This window comes from Nipponia nippon, unplaced genomic scaffold, assembly GCF_047370975.1.
Source record: "Nipponia nippon isolate SJK-2023a ecotype South Korea unplaced genomic scaffold, ASM4737097v1 scaffold_3, whole genome shotgun sequence".
In the NCBI taxonomy this organism is placed as follows: Eukaryota; Metazoa; Chordata; class Aves; order Pelecaniformes; family Threskiornithidae; genus Nipponia; species Nipponia nippon.
The window spans coordinates 27,503,269-27,526,045 of NW_028262347.1; the positions used below are offsets into that span (position 1 = coordinate 27,503,269).

At 43.8% G+C, this 22,777-nt stretch overlaps 1 protein-coding gene across 10 annotated transcripts in view; it reads left to right on the plus strand.

Moving 5' to 3' along the window:
* Positions 1–8,198: 8,198 nt before the first annotated feature.
* Positions 8,199–22,777, plus strand: part of ANKRD26 (ankyrin repeat domain 26) — a 63,505-nt gene continuing 48,926 nt past the window's right edge. For 5 of the 10 annotated variants that reach the window (XR_015706280.1, XM_087764416.1, XM_087764412.1 and 2 more), the window contains exons 1-10: positions 8,199–8,645; positions 12,719–12,833; positions 13,079–13,252; positions 13,364–13,470; positions 13,974–14,111; positions 14,894–15,042; positions 18,685–18,735; positions 21,240–21,273; positions 21,353–21,425; positions 22,682–22,742. Coding sequence is in view for 9 of the 10 variants with exons in the window: in XM_087764416.1 (XP_087620542.1) it covers positions 8,443–8,645; positions 12,719–12,833; positions 13,079–13,252; positions 13,364–13,470; positions 13,974–14,111; positions 14,894–15,042; positions 18,685–18,735; positions 21,240–21,273; positions 21,353–21,425; positions 22,682–22,742 (1,105 nt within the window). In the remaining variant the exon portion in view is untranslated. Of the gene's footprint in view, positions 8,646–12,718; positions 12,834–13,078; positions 13,253–13,363; positions 13,471–13,973; positions 14,112–14,893; positions 15,043–18,684; positions 18,736–21,239; positions 21,274–21,352; positions 21,426–22,681; positions 22,743–22,777 lie in introns of those variants that run through there. The other 5 variants (XM_087764414.1, XM_087764420.1, XM_087764413.1 and 2 more) reach the window with 4 other exon arrangements.

The window sequence follows — 22,777 nt, forward strand, 5'->3', positions numbered from 1 at the left end:
GACCACGGAATGCGTGAGGTTGGAAGGGACCTCTGGAGGTCATCTGGTCCAACCCCCCTGCCCAAGGACGATCACCTAGAGCCGGTTGCCCGGGACCATGTTGGCTTTTGAATACCTCCAAGGATGGAGACTCCACAGCCTCTGTGGGCAACCTGGGCTACTGCTCAGTCACCCCCACAGTAAAGAAGTGTTTCCTGATGTTCGGACAGAACCTGCTGTGTTTCAGTTTGAGCCCATTGTCTCTCATGGTATTCATGGTGATGTTATCCAAAACTGCTGCAGCTTTAGACATTTGCAGGTCCTATGTCAACACCTGCGGTGCACCTGAAACACTTCATATGGGGAAAAAAGGAATCGTCATCTATCGACCTTCAGTCTCCTCAGTGCTTTCCAAAACTTGTGTGACAGGATAGCCAATCTTTTTGTTGCTGCTAGCAGCTGATGACGTGGTGGCTGTAGCCCAGACGTTGGCCAGTGTTGTGGGAAATTTGTGTCAATAAAACACGCGGTTTTACTTATTTCAGGGAGTTGCCTGCTGCCACTGAAGGTCTGCAGTTGTCATTTTGTGTCTGCAAAAGTCACTAGCGATCGGAAGATGATAGAGCAAAGTCCCAATTCTGGAAAAGTAAGAACGGTTGTAGGGAGATGAATTAAGACTGGAAAAATTTGGGGGTTTTGCCCACTAATTCAAGGACTTAACAAGCAGTGAGGAAAGCAGTGAATGGTGCTGTGACACTGTTCCTTTTTATATTAATACATTTTTGTGAAGCTAAGACACTCTATTTAATTCCAGATATTCTGTTCCAACTTCATATTTAATAAACTTTGTAATCCAGTGCATGTCTTTGTTTTGTTGCTCCCCTTCCTGCCTTTGCTTTCCACTCCCTTTCCTGCCCATAGAACTCTCCAGAGCTCGCCTCTGCTCGCTTCAGCTCTGTTCACAGCTGCATCTTCAGCTTGTCCTGGAGGCCAGGCACATGGCCAGCATGCGTCTGTGTCCTTTTCCTCTTGAAGCACAATTGCCTTGAGATCGTGGACTGGAGTCGAGTTATGGCAAAGAATCAGTTCCCAGACTCTTCCTCTGGTTTAGAGCAATCCTTCTTGTGGTCTGGGCAGAAGGTAGTGGGTGAGCTTCTGGTAGCCATGAAACACTGGCAAATCCCACAGGTTTTGATCCCGTGGGGAGTGGACCAATTTGTAGCCTGCAAAGGGAAAAGGTGTGAAGAAATTTCTTCAGCCCGCACCGGAGCGGTCAAAGAGAAGTTCAGCTTTTGGTACTTTTGAGAGTCTCTCCACAGAAAAAGCAGGTGCAGGACGTCTTGGCCTTCACTTTGTGTTGTCCTTGTGATAAACTCGGACATGACCGGTTTTCAAGTTTGTTCTTAACCTGCCCTGTGCTGCCAGTTGTCAGCGAGAGGGGAAAGTTCTTGGCTGGTGGTGCAGCAGAATGGAAATTCAGCGCTGGCATCTGGCGTAACGGGAGCTGACGGCAGTTACAGTGGGGTGGGGGTGAAGGGGTGAAGAGAAGTCCAGTCAATTCCTTCACTTGCAAGTCCATCTCCCGTGTCACTGTGGGGCCACTCCTGATGATCTCGGAAAGGCCGTGGCAGTCGGGGGAGGCTCCTGAGGCCTGGAAGACACGGAATGTGCAGCACTGATGAGGGGATCTTCACAGCATACTGCATTGCGCACGAGACCTGCCCACACACAGCACCTCTTGTAACAGCAGAGCTGTGTCTAACGTACCACCCTAAGACTGGCCAAACAAATTTGGATAAAGCCTATTGTTAGCAGCTTTTTGCTCTTACAGCCAAAATAAAACAGGGCAAATGTCTTCAGTGATCCTAAACTTTCAAGTTGCAGGCCTGATTTTATTCCGGTAGACCTCCTCCCCAATGTAATGAGCCTTTTGCCCGAGTCTGGCCTAATCTCCACTTTAATTGTAGGCTTCATTTGACTATGTGCAACAAACAAAAGAACTGCAGAATGTATGCAACATCTGCAAGCACAAAGGCACAAAGATGAGAACAACCTTCTTAGACACAAAGTCATGTTGTGAGGTGTGATGCCACCACTGAAGAATGGCCATAGAGTTTGCCAAGGACACTTTGATTTCTAAATCCAGGTCATGAGGAAAGTGCCTTTTGGAACTCTGCCACTTCCCCAACCATTTCCTCTTCATCTCATCTGTGTACCTTCTGAGCCGCTGAGATAGCGCCCCAGAAGCGCTGGTGGGTGAGCAACCGCTGGGTGGCAGTGCCAAAGTATCTGTCCTCATGCTAATATCCTTGCCACCATCAGTTTATGACTTCTCTGCTGTCGACCAGTACAGGTGGCTGTGCTGCTACCTGCCGAACCAGGATTGTGGAAATGCTCCAGCAGAAAGAAACTAGTATCTCTCAGCCAAATCAGTTTTCCACCATGCTTTTGTCAGGCCATCGCAGAAGGCAGCATGAGCGAAGCAGCAAGCACCTAGGAGTGGCAATTTCTCAGACTACTGCCAAAAATCACGCCACAGCCTCGGACTGAGTGCACCCCACCAGACGCTGGTTGCTCACCAAGCGACACCAGCTGCATTATAACCCTTGAGTGTCAATTAGGTGGAGTTGTTCTATTCTGTCACAGTGTTTTCTGTTAACAGCTGCAGTCATCTGCTTTCAATTAGGTTCATTCGGCTTGCCGCAATCTGACACGCAGCCACATTTTCATACTTTTTGCCCTTCTGTTTCCTACAGTGCTATTTGACACCTGGAAGTAGAGAAGAACCACCACTTTCCAGGTCTGGCTGGGAAGCAGCCAGCTATGGAAGTCCACCTAACCAGTCCTCATGTCCTCAAATGCATGAAGACAGGCATTACGACCTCGACAAATCACTCTGCACATGTACACCAAAGCACACTTGGCAAAAACACATGGAAATAATGTTCCACCTCCTCTCCAGGTGATCACCCTTCACAGTCATGCCTATTAGTGAATGTCTGGGCTGGAAAACCAGAACGGCCTTTGGAAGATACGAAATTTATTCAAAGAATAAATTACACCTGTTCTTCACATAACTGAGAATGAGAAGTCTGTTAAGGAGCAACAGTACTGTAAACTCCCAATAAAGGCAAGTGACATAAGAAGCAGCAGTAAGCTCTGTGACAACATGTAAGCCAAGGAAATACTGTGTTCCGTTTGGGGCCCCTCACTACAAGAAGGACATTGAGGTGCTCGAGCGTGTCCAAAAAAGGGGCAACGAAGCTGGCGAAGAGTCTAGAGCACAAGTCATATAAGGAGCGGATGAGGGAACTGGGGTTGTTTAGTCTGGAGAAAAGGAGGCTGAGGGGAGACCTTATTGCTCTCTGCAACTACCTGAAAGGAGGTGGTAGCGAGGCGGGGGTCGGTCTCTTCTCCCTAGTAACGAGTGATAGGACGAGAGGAAACGGCCTCAAGCTGCGCCAGGGGAGGTTTAGGTTGGATATCAGGAAAAATTTCTTCACTGAAAGGGTGGTCAAGCATTGGAACAGGCTACCCAGGGAAGTGGTTGAGTCCCCATCCCTGGAGGTATTTAAAAGACAGGTAGATGTGGTGCCTAGGGACATGGTTTAATGGTGGACTTGGCAGCGTTAGGTTAACAGTTGGACTTGATGATCTTAAAGGTCTTTTCCAGCCTCAACGATTCTATGATTCTATGAAATCTGGCTGCTTAGCAGTCTGATCAAAGACTATGCAATAACTGAGCAAATCGCTTGCGTTTGTATTTTGATTTGGCCTTGGCTTCTTTTTGTCTGATGCTGGTTTGATTTTAAACATCAAGTGGGCAAAATTGTTTCTGAAAGTCTCAGCCTTTCAAGAAATTTACGCTAGCTGGAACTTTAAAGAGCAAGCTAGCAATCGGTATGTGAGGCTCACAGAAAAACCATTTACCCACTGACGCTTTCAGGGCACTTTACTGGGAACAATCATGGTTCTCTTCCTCAACACTAAGGGAAAACAATCTCCCAGCCCATTCCAGACTCAAGTTTATCAACATCTGAAATACAGCTGGCACAAACTCTAAGCACAAACACTACGCATTTCAGCAACCAACAAAGCGAATAATAAATACATCATTAACCTTCTGCCTACTCTGTTTGCTATAGTGGTCCACTGCTGGAATGAATAAGGTCACCATACCTCTCCAGCAGAATCCTTCTCACAAGTTCTTCATACTCATGAACGCCTCTGGGCAGGGCTCTGATATGAGCACTGTAGACTCAGAATAACTGATATGTTACATCAAGTGTGTGGATGCACCAAACCCAACCATAGCTCTGACCCAACAAAGCATTGTAGCTCAAGTAATTTCACTAACATCACTGGAATCACTGGCAGACTTTATATTGAACTGGTATGTAAAGTCTTCCTGTGACTGGATTCTGAGCATTCAGCATTTTTCAGGATGATCAATAGACTGGAAGGAAAAATGAGTGAGACAGAGGCAACGAAACCATTCTTCTATTGCTTCTTGGTATGAGAACAGGAGAGGCCTCAAGGTAGTAAAGAGCTTTTTGTAATGAATTTAATTTGGGAAGGCTCAGGGGGAATCATTAGTCGGGGGGAAGGGGGCAGTAAAGAAGAACAGCAGCCTTCTGGCACCCACTGACAGGCTGAGAGGCAAGGGTCACAAACTGAAATCTGAAATACAGGAAACTCCATTTAAACATAAGAAAAAACAATTTTAGCAGCAGGTATACACTCATAGGACAGGATTTTTAAAAAATGTTGAGAATAACCACATTAGCAGGAATGCTACTCTCTATTCCTTTGGGAATTGAAATAAATTCTCAATGCATTACAGTCCTACTTTTAGCAGACATTTCTCACTTTCTTATGGTTTAGAATCTGTAAGTAGTTTAATTAAAAGAAGGAAGACAAAAGTTTTATTGCGCTTTGTTCTCTATTAAAATGGAACGAAACCTAATAAAGCCAATTATCATCTACCTGGCTCCACAATAAGTCCATTTCAATAACTGTATATAGGTACAGTATGCACATGCTTGCCCAAAAAGTGTGAACCAGTGAATCTATGTGGTTCTGAATACGCTAGTAAGTTTCTTCTGTTACACATTAACTCTTTCACGGTGCTGAAAAGAAAAATAACATTTCTTGTTCATCACTTAGAGGGAGCCAAAAGAAATCCATCCCACATTGTCAATAGAAAGCTAGCTGTTAACCCTACTGTGTGCACATGTGTGCATGGGATATGGTGTGAGTGTCAGACTGGACTGGGAACAAGTAAAACTGCCACTACTCGACTCAGCATACGCACTGACTGTACAGACCTCCAGAGGTGGCACGCCAGAAGCACCACCACAGCTCCAGCTCTCCACCTAGACAGAGCAAAAGCAGTTACAGTCACTGCCTGCAGGATGCCTGTAACAACCCAGTTCTCTTCAAAGCCTCAGAGCAAGCAATGCCAAGAAGTGCAATCTTGCCAGGCAGCTTTTCTGAGTTGTACCACTCCTCCTATAAATGCAGCGATTGCAAAGCAGGTGTACTAAATCAGATGATTAGCAGCATATGGTTATCAGCCCAACAAGTCTTTACTGAAATTTTTCCTTCTTGGTAAACAAAATACACAGGGTGATTTAATAGGGGGAAAATACAGATTGGAAAGAGGGAATGTTAGACTGCCATTTTGTACCTCAGCAGTACAAAGACTGTGAGGTAAATTATCCAGCTACAGTGAATCACGTCAAAGGAAAGGTGTACCTTTAGCAGACTAACTCAAATACCAAGGCTTATGCAACACTTAAGCCACACTTAAGCCGTATTTGGAAATCTTCCTGTGGTACACGGGTCTTGTGCAGGGTATCAGAACAGGAATGAAATATTTCACGTAGACAGGAATAGGAACAATAGTTGCGAGATGGCACTGAGAGAAAGCTACAGATAAGCTACATAGAATACATTGAAAGGACAAAGCAACACATTAGGAAATACCAACATCTTAAAAAAAACAAGCAAACAAACAAACAAAAACAAATAAAAAAGGAACTATTAAAAAATAAAAATAGGAACAGATCAAAACTAAAGCAAAAAAAATTCGGTATGTTCAACATCACGCATGAGCCAAAGAAATTAAAGAAATAGTATGAACAGAAGATCCAAAAGCTGGCAAAAATTAATACAAACAGCTGATAATTGATTTAGTGATAGATTCCAGCTATTCATTTTGCATCTTTTTTGGCTAATAATGCATGAACAGTTCCTGTTGTGCCCATAGGACTGTATCCACAGGCCCCATCAGTCCCCCTTATTTTCAAAGCATTACATTAAATTTCAGCCCAACCAGCTACCAAAGTCCCTACCAACTAAAGCTGACTCTCTAATCACAGGGTCTTTTACTGATACCATTCTGAAATATTTCACATTTGACAGGGACTGTAGGGTCTCTTGGTCTTGGTTGGGGCGTGATCTGCAAAAAGCAAAAGTTTCTGTGGCTGATCATATGTTCACTTGAAAAAGGACCTGAGAAGAAATACTTTCTCCTGGAAAGAGTGTAGAGATGGATTGTGTTTACTCTATATTGCCATCTTGTAAATAAAATCCTGCCTTTCTTCTAAAATGTCTGGAAGAAAGCAAACCTACCCAATTAAAAAATGCATTTGGCTCTCCATTTCTCCATTAAATGGTCAAACTGATTATAGAGATACTCTCAAAATGGCTAGTCATAGCCATTTCCCAATACTCATAGAACTTAGGTTTTGCAAACTGAATTTACTTAGCTGTGGTTTCAGCAAAAGGGTTTTTTTCTGTCTTGTTTAAATTATTATTATTTTAGCTCTTCCATCTAGAGATCAGATCTGAAACAACAGAACATTTCTAATACACTGAGAATCAATTAAGAAAAGTGACTGTACATCAGCCACTTTGGTACAAGAGAACACCGCCAGAAGCAAACAGGCTTGATAAAGCTGTGAAGACTCATTCTGGAAAGGAAAAGGAAGGTTTTAATAGCTGTACCATTGTTAGTGAAGGAGAAGAAAATATTTCAAAGGGCTGAATCTCCTCCCTAAAAAGCAGCACTATATTCCTGTTCTGTTGCAATAAATATTTTCACTGCTAAACATAGTGAAATGTGTCTCTCTGTTTTAATTAGGTTTTGTTTGCAATCTCTTCATTGTTCACAAATTCACAAGCAAGCAGCAGTTCCTAAAGAGAGGAAGAAGTGTTGTAGCAAGGCATTCCATTAGCCAAATAATCTAGGGCATACTGTACTATGACGTTACCCCAAAATCATATGGTATCTTATAGAGAGGTTTCACCACTCTGAACTACCTAGCGGCATCACTGTAGCAGGACAATACTGAGAATGATTCCCAACTTATCTATACCAAAGGCACAACCTGTGTTTTGATTTCTGTACTACCTTCTTGTACAGTGTGCATGCATGTTTGTACTCTTTGGTGGCAGTGCCAACTCAGCCACGTTTACTGGAAAGTAACTTTCTGATTCTGTCATGAGTAAGCCATCTAACTAGATGATACCTGAAGTCCCTCTCCATCACATTTCCTATTATATTAATCCTTACTGTTTGTGCCTTTGCCATCCATTCACCCAAGCCTGGTAACAGCGCTCAAGCAGTACTGCTAAATAAACCAGGACGTGAATTTCATCAGAGAATTATTTTGTCCGTAACTCCTTCATGAGATTTCCTTGTTCTGCACTTAATGCGCTTTCTCAGTTTGCACGATTTGCTTTGAAAGCAAACTAGGCCGAGCCGCCCCATGCGCTCGCAGCACAGACCCCGCGGGGGGCCAGCGGGGAATTGCTGCGGCCAGGTCCATCGACACCCCCACGAGATTCACAGCAGCGGTCCCCCGAGCGCTCCGCGGGGCGCCCGATCCCCCCGCCACCGCCGGGGCGCGCCGGGCCTGTCACCGCCCCCGCCGCGCTCGGCAGAGCCGCATCCAGGCGCCTCCTTCCCCGGACCCGTCGTCGCAGCCTGGCGCCTGAGGGGCAGAAAGCGACGCCACTCACCGTTTAACGCACCTGACAGACAACTCGCACGCGCAGACCAGGAACTAACTTAGAGACAGGTAGGCCGCCACCCCCTTCGGGATTTAAGCGCCCCGCTACCAGCCCCGGCCCTCCCACGGCCGCGCATGCGCGGACCCGCCCGCGCCCCCCCGCACGGCGGGCGGAGCGGGCCTTTCCCCTCCCGCCGCGCCTGCGCGGGGCTCGCCGTCGTGGGGGAGGCGGGGGCGTGGGGGGGCTGCCGCTGCCAGCGCGGGGTCGCGCCCCGGTCCTCGGGCTCCGGCCCGCCGGCGGTTCGCTCCGCAGCAGCCCTACTGTGGGGAGGCCTCTGTTCGGGGCTCCGCTCCTCTGCCCCTGCCCGGGGCCCGACGCAGCCCGCCGGGTGCCTCCCGCCGTCGCTCCCTTGAGCGGGGACCGTGCCCGCGTCCCTGCCGCGGGATGAAGAGGATCTTCGGCTTCGCGAGGAAGAGGAAGGGGCAGCCGCCGTCCGGCAGCGCCTCCCTGCCCAGCCCCGCCGGTGCCTACGAGCTCCGGCAGAAGGACCTGGGCAAGCTGCACCGCGCGGCCGCCAGCGGCGACCTGGCCCAGGTGCGGCAGGGACTGAAGAAGTACAGCATCGACGGGAGGGACAAGGCGGAGCGGTAAGCGGCGAGCAGAGCCGGGCGGGCGCTGGGGCGCGGTGGGGGGGTCCCCGCAGCGCCAGGAGCCTCGGGCCGCAGCCGCAGCCCCCGGCAGCTCAGGGGTGCTGGGGGCGAACGGCCGCGTCGCTGCGAGGAGCGGGAGGGCTCCGCTCCGCAGCCGAACTCGGCCCTCGGCTGGGTGTGGGAATCGGGCTTGCGCTGCCAGGAACCCTTGAAGTCGGCCTAGCATCCCGCTGCCGCCTCGCCCCTTTTGCCCCGGCCTCCTCAGTGCCCTCGTTCCCGGAGTCGTATTTCCTTACCTGGGGGCGCAGTGGTTGGAGGGGAGCTGGCAGCAGCCTGGCAAAGGTGGGTTGCAGAAGGAGCCTCAGGGCTGTTCTCCAGCCATGCTTGGAAGTCAAAGTGCAATCGCATGCATCTCTGTGCGTCTTTGAGGGCCCAGCGTGCAGGTTTAGTAGTTGAGCTGAGGAAGCTGCGCTGCCTTAACAGGGAGTAACTTAAGGAGAGGTAGGCACTGCAGTTAGGAAAGAGCGATAGCACAGAATAAACGTGTTGTATATTGATGCTGCGTGCACAGTTGCCTGATGTGCCTTTTGTGACTGTGATGTGGCAGCCAAAGCAGCAGTCTGATCTGAGGTGGCAGTTAGCTGGTTGTTTGCTCTGAGGCTTTGGTACAGCTAATCAGTACCTTGGATTGGAAGATCTAGGCAGCGACTTTCAGGAGAAGCTGCTTCTTCTGGCGGGTGTTATTGTGTGGGTTTTTGAGTCAAGCACAGCAAGTACTTGGCAATTATATCTTAAGGAGAAGCCCTGGACTGCAGCATAGCTCCTAGTGCTCCATTGTCAGCATAAGGAAATCAGCTGAAGTTTTTGGGTCTTGTATGTGTCAACCCTTTAATGCCTTTTCTGAAAAGACTCAGAGTCAAAACCTTCATAATATTCTGAAGACATGCTCGTTTTATCAGAGTAGCTCAGCTTCCTAGGCTGTCTATCCTGAAGACTGGACTTTTGCCAGCCAGCTAGCTTATTTTCCTGAAAACACCTAAAACCACCTAGATTTGTAGGAGAAGCAAGGAAGAGCATGGTAAGCATGCACTTTAGTAATGTGGGTTGTGTGCCTGAGTGTTGCCAGTCAGTGTTTGTTTATGCAGCTGGAGATGGGGGATGCTGTTTAAGGTGGACGGAGTGCGTTTTGTGCATACTCCAGCTGCCTGAGTCAAGGTGCTCAATGACATTTAGGGAAATAGCTGATGAATGTTTCTCTTTTTTTCTTCTTACTATGTTCTTTTTCACTGTGGCTGATTAAGTCAGTCATCAGGTCTTAGCAGACCCTGGTATGAAATTTGGCTGGTTTTTGCATTTTAAGTTCATCTCGTCTAGAAAGCTTTGCTTCCTCTGGAAGGGTTTCCTTCTGTGTGCCATGCTTTTATCAGTGTTACAACTGGGCAAATAAAGTAACACACTGTAAAAAAAAAACAAGAGGCAAGGTGCTGTAAGTACGATAGAGCACTGTGATGGTTTTGGTGTGACAATGCCCAGTGCTGAAAAGTTGCTGAAAAGCTTACCTGAGAGGAATTCAGTGGACAGAGTCTGCCTGCGTGCTGCAGCCTCTGGACGCTATACCAGCCATGAGAGTTGCAGGCCCGCCTGTGCCCTCTTGGTGCTTGTGGGTGTGATATGTGTCATGAGTGACCACCAGATGCAATTGTGTTTCAGAGCTTCATCGTGTCCTGCAGGGACTGAAAGAGTTAACATCGCTGGAAATAGATGTAAAGAATAGGAAATGTGGGTAGTAATGGCTAAAATGTGTGCATTGTTCATATGAATTTCTCGGTTCTGCTCCTCAGGATTTCCAAAAGTGAAATCCTGCACCAGGGATGTGGCAAGTATCACACCTACAGGCTCCTTCCGTAAAGTGGGTCCTGTAGCCCACAGGAATTCCCAAAAAATGCTCTTGGAACAGCATTGCTGAAAGAGATGGGCAAAACAGCAGAGTTGGAAGCACTGTGGGCACGATGCTGGCTAATCATGAATCCTGGGTCAAAGCTAATCGCTGAGAGAGATTTACCGTGTCAGCTGTCTGTCAGAGTGAACCGTAGAGCTTGTCATTGCTTAGGTTGTAGCTGCTGGGTTGTCAGCTCAAGTGCTGTTGGAAATACGTGCCACCAACCTGCTGTTTCCCTGTGGTCTCCCAGGGGAGTCGTTCTGCAGCTGCTCAGGCACCAGCAGTTCTCTTCTACCCCATGGGTGATCAGCGGAGGATTGCAGCAGCAGGAGAAGCAGAGCCTGGGCAGGGTCCCTAGGGCTGGGTGGCAGAACAGCTTTGGTGTTACTGGAGGCCTCTTGTGGGTCCAGGCAGCTGTGAACACTCTGGTATTCTCTGCCAGCCTGTTCTGTGAAGTGGATCTTCTGCAGAGCTCAGCAGGCCTTGCTCCAAGCAGAGCCGTCTCCTTTGCTGTTGGCAGACTGAGAGGCTTGGTTGAGGAGAGCAGCAATGAGTCTGCAGGTTTCCCAAAGGCTTTTCTGTTTGCAAAGTTTATAGTGACGTCTTCAGGTTTGTCATGTTTCCTAGTGCTTGGTAGTAGCAGCTTTTTGATGATAGTGGACTCCTTCATAACCAGTTCTGGTTAGCTTTCAGATAATCTCAGTCAGTCATTTCTTCAGAGGTGAGGGATCCTGCATACTTACATGGGAATTTCTCAAGTAAGTGGTGGTAGTAGGTCTTGAGGGACTCTTTTCTATTGATGCTTCAGTCTGTTGCCTGTCTGTAGCAAGACGTACAGGTTCTTTGAAGTTTTGTGTGTTTTTCTTGTCCTCATCCTTGTTGCCATGGAGGAGGCTCATCAGCTGCCCTATAACAAGTATCTGCATTACAAACTGCTGTGTTTCTGCATCACATGCCACTGCATACGTGTACCTCTCCCTTTCCGTTCCCACTTAGCCAGTGAGCTGTTGTGCTCCTGTCTCTCATCAAGGTACCAAAACAATTGCAAGGTTAGTCGAGCTCTCCTAAATACAGAGAAGGACCTACCCACAGTGATGCGATTCAAAACTAGTGCTGGCATCCCCCTCAGTTCTTGAGGAACTGCAGGATTTTTATTGCGTCACCTTCAAGGGGGGAAGGTCCCGGCTATTTTCTAGCTTGTCTCCTGCTCTGTTGGGACAGGTGTCCTGCAGAGCAGCAGGCACTTTGCCTTCTGCACAGAGCAAATCTTGAGCTGCTTTGTGCCTGTGATTTAGAGGAAAACTCGTGCAAGGACTTTCTGGATGATTGTGTCTTTGGGTACAAGTAGGCGGGTTAATTGACATCAGACCTAAGATGTTCTGTGGTTTGAAGGAGCCCTTTTCTTTCTGGCAAGGCTTTAACTTGAAGAAAAAAAGCTTCATTTTCTTATGCTGGTCATGTGTTGTGGAAACACAGTCTTCCCTCCTTGGAGAGGACTTCCTCTGTAGTAGGCTTTTTATGACTGTGATAGTTATACGTGTCAGGAAGGTCCAATATTACTTTCCTGTAGCCAGGATTACAGTGTTCTGCTGTCTGATTTGCTACATGTCATCAGAGGTGCTTTGGTGCAAGTGTGTTCTTGTGTTGGCTGCAGTAGTAAGCAAGCTAGAGAAAAAGCAGAAATTCTCAAAGTGCAGGGAAACACTAATATTCTTGCTATAAAACCCATCTCCTACGTCTCTGATATGCTTCTGGCATGTGAGTGATCATAGAAGAACTTAGAGGTTTACTTGTCATAGTCCTCAGATTCCCAGGCTTTGGTCTCTGTTGCTGTGGCATGTGTGTAGTCCTGCTGGAGGAGGTGATCAATGCCTGGGCACAGGAATCTGTTTGTGCAGATTCAGTTCCACGGTGAAGGAAATGTCACCATACTAAACGGATGCTGTGGTGGGTTTTTGCTAGCCAGCCTCAGGCATTTGGGGTGCAACTGCTGTTACTGGTAATGGAATAAGAAATCTTTTCTTAAGCTGGCTTTTTGCAAAGTGCAACTTGTGGCCATATCCATTTATCTCAGCCTGAAATGATTTCTTTAGTTGTCTGTCTGTGCTAATTTATTATATTTAATTTTTAGGACACCTCTGCATCTTGCTTGTGCAAATGGTCATGTGGATGTCGTTACATATCTCGTAGAAAACAAGTGTAAGCTAAATCTTTTTGACAATGATAACAGATCACCACTGATGAAGGTATGTGGAACATGTTATGTTCTTGCAAGTGGGGCTTATTGATTATGCACTAAATGATATGTATCTTGCAGGATTCTTTACACAGACCTGTGTCCAAACATGCATGTTATACTTAGTATGGAATAGGCATATGTTAGCTAATCTTTGAAGATGCTCTTATTTTCCAGCATTGGGAAGCTGAGAGAATTGTAACACAGTGAAATGTAAATGTTGGAAGTCTTTTCTTTTTTGTGTGTTGTTCCCAGGCAGTACAGTGCCAGCAAGAAAAATGCGTGGCTATTCTGCTAGAGCATGGTGCTGACCCGAATCTGGCAGATGCTGATGGCAACGCTGCCCTTCACCTGGCTGTCCTATCTCCTAATACAACTGTAGCGGGGCTGTTACTTGAGCATAATGCCAATATTGATGCCCAGAATAAGGTAAATTTTTGTATTTGTTAAGCAAGTTCTTTCAAAAAGTTGCATTAATATTTCTCTGGAAGGGTTTTTTGACTTTGATTTTTAACTTGATTTATTTGTCTGTCCTTTCAGGAGGGATACACCCCGCTTATTCTTGCTGTCTCCGAACATCATGGAGAGATGGTAGAGTTTCTCCTTAAAAAAGGAGCTGACGTGCATGCTCGAGATCAGTGTGAAAGGTGAGGGATTTGTCAAAACTGTGCACAGGTGTCTCTAGTATTCTTTAGGTTCGATTGATGAGAGGCATGCTCTGAAAAAAACCAAGGAGCCACACAGAAGGAGCGATTTCTGTGTGACTTGTGAAAGCAGATCTGCACTTGGCTGCTGTCCTACCTCAGTGGATGCTTTTCGCATTGAGGATTGCAGGAAGGCATTGTCTGTGGTGGCCCTTCTGGCAGGAAACGTGCCATTTGCTCAGCAGCATTGCCTCAATTCAGAAACTCCCCTCCTGCATAGCAGCATAGTTTGTATGTAAGTGTTGTCCATGTGGAAGCTTTGTCTGAAGACTGAAGATTTTATTGTTTTGACTCCCTGTCCAATTTTATTGTTGCTTTTAATACTTAATGAAAATTACTTTTTCTTTTGCTCATTTTAAAGTAATGGGGAAAATACTTTTTGGAGAGCAAATAGGAATAAAAATAATTAAAATGATCTATTTCACGTCATATTTTGGATGTTTCAGAACCCCACTTATGACTGCTGCTTCTGGTGGGGAGCTTAATCTGATAAAAGTTCTTCTTCAGTATGGTGCCGATGTTTCCCATAAAGACACTAATGGATGGACAGCTGAGGATTATGCTGTTATTCATGGATACTCTAGGTAAATTTTTTAAGTGTATCGTTAGAATAAGTTGTCAGTTATCAGTGTGCTTTTTGAACAGTTGCTAACAGCACCAAGGTTTAATAGTGTGTTGAGACCATCTTGAAGCTGTGCTCAGTGACGTCTTCTGAAACATATCACTCCTGTGTCTAGTGTTAATTTGGAAGTTGAAGAAAATTTCCACCCAGAATTCTCTGTTAGATTTCAAGTTTTGTTGCTAAGCTCACATCTGCCCAGTGTAAGCTCTAAGAAGTGTCTGTAGCCTACAGTTTTCCAGAGGTAGAACTTGGCAAACTGAAATGCATGTAAACCCTCTCCCCAGACCAGCACCATTGTCCTTACTGACTCCCACTACAATGACCAGGAACTACCAGCCTTTTGCTTCAGAGGAGATCTAACCGATACACCTTTGGTTAAAATCTTAAGCAGTTTTACTCCTCTTCTGCATAGCTTTGTACTTGTGGGTGTTCCTTCTCTAAGGTGGTTATGTGTGCTTTAAAAGCTAGGCTGAAAAAAATGTACCACATAGGAATTAACAACTTCATAGGTATGAATGTGCATCTATAGAATGAACATGACTGTAGTGAATACTGAAGTATGTAATAGGCGTGCAATGAATGCTGTGTGTATTACCCTTAGCGAATACATGTGACTATATGAATTCATATGGCTATGAATATGTGTAGAATGGATAATAAGTGGCTGTTAACTATTCTATTCAATGGTATATGCAAGTATGCGGTTATTTTTACCAAATATATTTCTTCTCTTTCTCTGTATAGTCTTAGTAAACAACTGGCAGAATACACAGACTGGGAAAACACAGGAGAAGCTTCTGCAGGTGGTCCACAAGGCATCATGGTACTTAGCACTCCTCACCGGGTGGGAGCTGCCGGCTTTACATTGGGTGCGCCTGCTGTGGACAGAGGAGGTAGGATCCTTAACCATTGAGGAGCTCATGAGGAAAATCACCATGGCCTTTTCTCTAGGTGGTTTGTATTGTTAAAGCTTATTGTGTTCACCACTGACTTTAGCAGAGGCATCAGATGGAGTAGCACAAGAGTTTTGTGAGTGTGCTTATTTGTTGCTAGTTTGAGGTGCTTCTTGTCAGGCTGTGGAAGCAGTTGTGATTTGCGTTCCACATGTCTGCTTAGAGCATTGTTGCCTTCTGCCTGTCAGATTGCCCATCTGTATAGGTTTTCCTCTAGAGAGAGAGAAGGGGGACAGGGAACGAACTAGAACGGAGTGGTTTTGGTTTTCAGGTGTGTACTTTTACCTATAGATGGCCATTCAGATTGTGAAAATCCAATTGCAATAGGAGTAGGTTCATCCTGAGTAGTTGTTCATCTTTCTGTAGTTGGGAAGCAACAGATGAGTTAGCAGGAAAATATATGTGTTGCTGATTTCCACTGAGTTTGTGTGTCTTTGTTTCAATATTAGTTTCACCTGCGCTAAGCTTCTTTTTAGTGAGTCATCTTATTTCTCAGCATCAGGTACAATTGTTTCCATGCAGGTGCTGTAGAGATGTATTTAGGAAAAATTGTCTTGGAGAAGTAACTTTGCTAGCAACAACAATGCCATGTCTGTGTATACCGTATCTTCTTGGACATAGTTGGATTTACAATAAAAATAATGCTTTTCTTCCACTTTCAGTAATTTTATTAAATAAACTTTAAAAAAATCTATAATACCTTGTGATCCAGAAAAACAATTAAATTGCCTTGTGATCAAAAAATTAACTCCTCCAGTGAGTTTATAAAATCCAGTCTATGCTTGTGAGCTCACACAGTCCTAGAGGAATCTTAGAAAATTAATATTTTCATATAAATGAAATTGACATGTACTTTAGATCTCAGGCGCTACAGTGGGAGGTTTTATTCTTCCTGGTTTTTTAAGGGTGTTAGGTAGAACTATGTGACAAACGGGCAGCAGACGGTGTTCAAAGACAGTTCATTACTCCTTTTTTAAATATGTCAAGAAATACGAGCAAAACATGGGATACTTTTCCTCATTGACTTTTCCCAGATATGGGAATTTAATTCAGAGAATTTAGAGCCAAACTTTGTTCCTTTGACTTGGGAACAGTTGCTTTGATCTAGGCAGAGATTTGTAAAGTTACTTGATAGATTGAAGGAAGATTTTTTTTTTTTTTTTTTTTTTTTTTTTTTTGGAAAGGGCTTGGTACAGTTAGTTTAATCAGCAAAATGTTGATTTCACCCAAACAGCACTCTCTGTTACTGCCTCCTGTGCATGTAGATAATTTCTGTGGTACCACATTGTAGTGGCTGACAGGCCTGGGTTATTTTAAAATATGTGGCTTGAAGAAGAATACTGTTGTGTGATTCCAAAACTGACATACCCTCAGGGAAATATGGGTTCTTGAATCAAATAATTTGCCCCATTCCTTGAAAATTATAATACTACTAATATAAGTCCCCAATATTATGGGAAATCTTTACTTATCTTCATTTGAAGAGGCATAGTAAGTGTGAGGAGAATGTTACTTGGGTTAAGGACTTGTGAGGAGAAAGAGTACGCTCTGTTCTCAGTCTGTTTCTAGTAGGGCTTGTTTTTCTTCTGAGTAGTGTGCATACTTTTCTCCTGGTGCTCAGTCTCTTAAAAGATGACCTCAGCGTGCTGAGTAAAAGAGGTTAGTAGCATATAGGGGACATTTATTGGCATTAATTGTGTAGTCTTTGGCTTGCACCCACAAAGCACAGGTCCTGCAGCATGAGAGTCCCTTTGATATGCTGCAGTAACAGGCTTTGAAGCCTCTGTTAGAGGAGAAGCTGAGATGATCTTGAGAGACCAGAGAAGCACCCACTTTGGAATTCTTTTCTTTTCTTTTGCTCTTCTGTAGTATTTTTCTGGGATCTTCAGTGTTGTCCTTTTTCCTTTTGCTGCTTTTGCACTTGTTGAACATTCTTCAAAATAGTCTTCTCTAATGAGCAAGTCAGCATACTTAAGAAGTTGGCTCATGCTTATTTGAATGTATACTTTTTGTTGGAACATGAACCTTTTTATTAATCACAGACAGGTTTGCAAAAACCTCTAGATGAACGGTTTCCAGCCCTAGCATATTGAATGACAGACTTGTTAGATGTGAAGTTGGAATTTCTTTGGCAAAAAATAATAATTATGCAATTTTTCTAAAGGCAAGGATTCAGATTTCTAGTATGTCTGCAGTGGCAGCATAATATACAGTACAGCTACTGTACTGTATATTAGTGTATTGTTCCTTCAGTGTTTCCCTGAGCCCCTACAGAAACTGCTGGTTTTGAATCGTAGAGCTCTTGGAAAAGAAATGAGCGTTTCAGTGTGATTTACATCTGCTGAGGTGAGGAAAAGTTGTCCTGTATCACCTTTTAAGAAAACTGAGAAATGGAGAAGGGATAAGAAACCATCTTGAGATCCTTTCTTAACTTTTTAAGTGTATGTTTTTGATAGGAGTCCTTTTGCCACATCCATTCCATGAATTTGTGGTAAAATCAATATAAGCAGGACTCCCTTCTGCTCTGAGACAGATGTTATGGCCTTGTCACAAAGAAATTTGGGGTCAGGTAGCTGCCATAACAGAACCACACCATTTGTTGACTTAAAATATAAAATTTTACGAAGTAGGATGGGCAGTGCAGGTGAATAGTGATTTCTAGTCTAAAACTTCTGTTCCACAACACACAAGACATGCATATGCACAGAAACACTCATGCATGACACTCACACCAGTCAATGCATGTGTTTTAGTCCAGTTGTGGCCTGCCCTACAGCGCTGGAGGAACAGGGTATTTGTTCTCACTGGTTGTCATGTCTGCATTCTGGCTGGTGACAAAGCTTCTGTATGTGAACAGTTCAGCGTGGTCAAATCAATATAAGCAGGACTCTCTTATCTTCAGACTGAGGTAGGAGAGGCCTATGTTTGCATTAGGCACCAACTGGCACAACTTCTAAGGTGAGCTGGTTTAAGGCAACAAGTTTCTGGGTTGCCTTTTTAGTGAGGGATAACAAACGCGCTATATCTGTAACTTGAGATGAGTGATTGTAAATAACCTAATGACTAGAAGTTGTGTGGTGGTGGAGCCGAGATTTCCTTCAAAACTTCTGGATAGTGTATCTCCAAAGTTTAGCTGTTGGCAGCTAAGGATTTTTCAGATGGGATTTCAGATTTTCAGAGGAAGGGATTTCAAGTGTGCTGTATGTATAAAGCACTCTACAAATATGAAGGAGTTGCCTTTGCAGTCTGCTCTAGATGAGGACTAGTCAAGTTGGGAGTAGAGTAAATTTCTGATATGTGTTGCAGTATTTCAAAATATTGGAATGTGGGTGTTTTACGTGGAGCAAGTAAATTAAGTTACACTGTTTGACACTGTCACTTGAGAGTAGAGTTCTGTAGATGGTGATTGGTTTTGTTTCTAGCGCTTATAACTGTGGAGTAGGGTGATAGTCACAGTACATTCTCCCATTGCTATAGCTTTGTTGATGTGCTGCTTATGTTCTCCAAATTTCTGGATTTCAAATTTATTCTGATGTCGTTGTTTCATCTGTCCTTTCCATGCTTTTTCCTAAATGGACATAGGAATGCAACAATCTCCTAACCAGACATCAAGAACAGGAAAATCAAGGAAAGGTATTCTGTACAGTAGCATTTCAAATATGAAACATGTTGTATGATATACAAATACTAACACATCTATGATGGTTTTTTATCCTGGAGGACCCTGTTTTGATGGGTTTGATTTTATAAATTAGATTTGTCAGCAGGCTTTGGGCGCTTTTTATTTGTTTGCATGTTTTGCATGAGTCCTGTATTATTGAATTGAGTGTTTGCTTTGTGTCATTAGTTATAGTAAATAATTTTTCAAAAAAATATGTTCTTCTGTTGCTCCAAAATGGAAATGGACTTCAATTAAAGTGGAAACAAGCAATCCCCAAAGGCTGCTTTTCTAGATCCCATTTCTATGGTAGGGCGTCAAGGTCTGTCTGAAAGCTAGCTCATGGACTTCCTCTGTTGCCTTCTAAAGGACAGTAGGACCTGGTTTTGATCATTGCTTAAAGTTTCCATTTGAAAGCAAAAGTTCAGATAACTGATACATTGAAAGCTAAAGTTCAGCTTACTTACTCAGTTGGTTTAATTAATTAAAACTGCACTAATTGAAAATATAACTGAAGTCACCTGTCAAGAGTTTATAACTGAGTGCTCTACTCTATCTACCCAGTTCTGAGAGACAGGTTTTCATTCAGCTTGAGAGGTTAACAGGTAGATTAGACTGTGGGTACTGAGTGAGTTAACAGAAAACTGTGGTATATAAAACTAATCAATATTTTTAAATATTATGTGTTTGTAATAGGAAACATTAAAAATCAGAGACTGTGTTTGGTATTTGAACTGTTTTAGCTTGTCCTCACACTGGAAGTTTCAGCCTCTAAGTTTTGTCGACACAACATGTCTGCACTGAACATGTGTACTCTATTTCATTGTCTGAAAGCCCTCTTCAGGTCAAGAGATGTACTCATCAAAGTGCCCACATAAACCCTGTCTTTAGGACAGACAAAATTTCCATGCTCCTTTGTGGTTTACTGGTAGTAAAAGTGATGTCTTCAGGCATGGTATGCCTTTGTTTTCTTTTCCCTCTAATGATTTTGTCCAAGACCTCGGTTTGGTTGTCATCATGTGACTTTATGGAAGGTCATCTATCCCTGTTTATAAGCAACTTCATTTTGTTACGATAGTTAACAAGAATTAGTCATTGAGAGCTTGAGGAATGCTGAAATAGCTATTGTGTGGAGGTTATATCGGTTTGTTTTTTCCCTTCTGTCTGGGGAATTGAAGAGCCCTTTTATTTCATCTTAGTTGTTGATAGTTGAGAGGTTTTAGCGCTCTTCCAGCTGGGTTTGTAGAGTTCAGATTAGAGCAGCATAGCCAAGAGACTGAGGAAAGTGATTGTCCGCCCCTACTTGGCACTCACTGGATTGTGTCCAGCTGCCTGGGTATAATTTTGAGCCACCAGTGCAAGAGAGATTGGTCTTTCAACAGTGAGCAAGTTCAGTGGAGGGCCATCAAACCTGGCAGGGGCAGGAGTACTTCCCCTTTGAGGAGAGGCTGAGGAAAGTGGGCTTGTTCAGCCTGGAGAAGAGGCGACTTTGAAGGGGACCTAGCAGCAGCTTCCAGTACATATGAGGAGAAGACACAGCCAGGTGCTTCCCAGTGGTGCATGACAGGAGGCAGAGATACAAGAGGCATAAAGGCAAACAGAGTTTCTGAGTGGATGTGAGAAGCTTCACCATGATAAGGGCAGTAAAACGTAGAGGTTGTACAGTCTCCCTCCTTGGAGGTGTTCAAGACCAGACTGGATAAAGCCTTAAGCAACCTCATCTGACCTCTTAGCTGAGCCTGCTTTGAGGCGGTTGGCTAAGAGACTTCCTGAGGTCCCTTCGACCTGATTTATCCTATGATCCTATGGCCAAGTTGCCTTTATAACACTGATGAAAGCTTGGGGTGTAGTATAGAATGCCCTGGTTATGCCCCTTTTGTCTGTTGAATACCCTTTTCGGTGCAGTGGAGAACTTCTGGTGATTCTCCTACCTGAGGATAAGCTTTAGATCTTGATTATGCTTTTTGATTTTCTTTACCTTTTCAGAATAACCTATAACTGGGTAGAGCAGCAGAGAGTGTAGTATATAGCATAATGTTATACATAATGTTACATAAAATAGTAAAATCTCTGTATGTGATGTGTATTCATGTGTGTAATATGAGTACTTTGGAGGTTCATTTACTTACTGTCTTGCTAAATCACCACCGTTTTGTTAACTCTTTACTAACATAGCATATTCACACTATGCTTTTTTTTTTTTTTTTTCTTTTAGTTTAGAGATGTTTCTTAAACTTCTAGGTATAAGGGTCCAAAGGAGATACAACTCTGGTCTTTTCTGTTTTCTTTTTTTTCAGTTTGGCTTGGAAAAGCAGTTGTTTTTGAAATGCATTCATTCATGCTGTCTTGGCTAGTCAATTCAACACAAAGTTTCATTCTGCTATGACCTGTAGAGTTGTCCATGTTAAATGTTTATATGTACTGGTTAATTTTTAGCATGCCAAATCTAATTTCAACATGTCAATTAATGTTTGAACAGCAATAGATGACTTCTCCCAAGGAGACTCAATAAGGTGAGACTTTAAAAATGCCTAACCCTTACCTGAGGAATGATTTGAGAGACACACTACTCATTTTGCTTTGCTTTTTAAGAAGCTCTGAGAAAGAGGGGAGTGATGACAGTTGGCACACTTCTGAGGAAGAAGAACTCGATTTTGCCCCCAAGGTATGGTGCATTTACAGGAAAAATATCCTGTAAAAATAAGTGACTTGAAGGCAAGTTTTCTCTGGGATTGAAAGAAACTGCAGTTCCAGCCAATATTGTTTTCTCCTTAGAAGCAGTCTCTGGCCTGCCAGCCTTTCTTCTCCTGTGAGTTTTTCCTAAAAGACCTGTAGCTGTGGCAGAGCATGCAGTAGATTTGTGGTTTGGGGCAAAAGAGCAATAGGGGATGAGATAAACCACCACATTGTTTTATTTGTTCTTGTTCATTTGAGTCAGATTTGCAGACCCTAAAAGCTTATAAGTTACTATTATAACCTATTCTGTTCTTCTCCAAACATTGTTATTGTTTCCTGTAAATTCAGTGATAGAATCCTAACTGATAAAGAAAAAGGGCATTTATTTATCAAGATCTACTGAAATCCTTCATCACCTAGTTCTCCTTTCCTCCCCGTCAGCTTCCTCAGGAGCACTCAGTGGATGAGTTACTCAAATGGGTCCTCTTTTTTTCTTCTATGAGATCTTGCATGTAATCTCACATTGCATGTTTTCCCTCTTTTTTGAATGCTCGGGTAGTATTCTTTTTGTCAGCTGCAAGCTCTCGCGCCTACTGTTTTTACTAATGTTCTGAAGGGTCATCAACTTCTGCAGTGGTGTCTGGAGCATCTGTTCTGTTGCACTGGGATTCTGCAGTAATAAGGAACCTGAGTGTGGTAGTTAAACCCACTCTGTAATGCTGGAGATTCAAGCATGTTTAGTTTTAACATGATTTAATTTTCTTGCACTGATTTAAATAGAAATGATGCATTTTTCTGGCATGATTTTGAAATGTTAGGGATATTTTGGTAAGTGTATTTGCAGGGACTAATTAATGCATTAAGTTTAGGGATCTTAACAGCTACTTGCGTTGTGCACGTTTGCAAGTAAGCATTCTGAAACTGCAATCTTAAATATAGCTGAATTTTACTTAAGTATTACAAATATTAAAAAGCAGATTTTTGAGAACTGTTATGCACGTCAGCATAGTTTTGGAAACAATTTGCAGAAGAGTGCCTGCACAGTGTTTTGGGGTAAAATACTCACTGAATTGCATATGTGGGGAGTGTTTGTGTAGTTACAACTATAGGATGGAGCCATCACCTGAGCACTATCAAAAAGACAGCCTGATTATATTTACTGTTCAAGATTTGATGTGAACAAAGGATTTGTTGTTGTTACTGTTTAAAAAAAATGTTTTTGCTTAAATAAATCTTTATTTACAGAAGCTGCAGAAGCCAAACTTGACACTGTTAATGAATGCTTCCCGGCAGTTCAGGAAAAACAGTAAGCTATTTGGCAAAGATTGCATGATATACTGA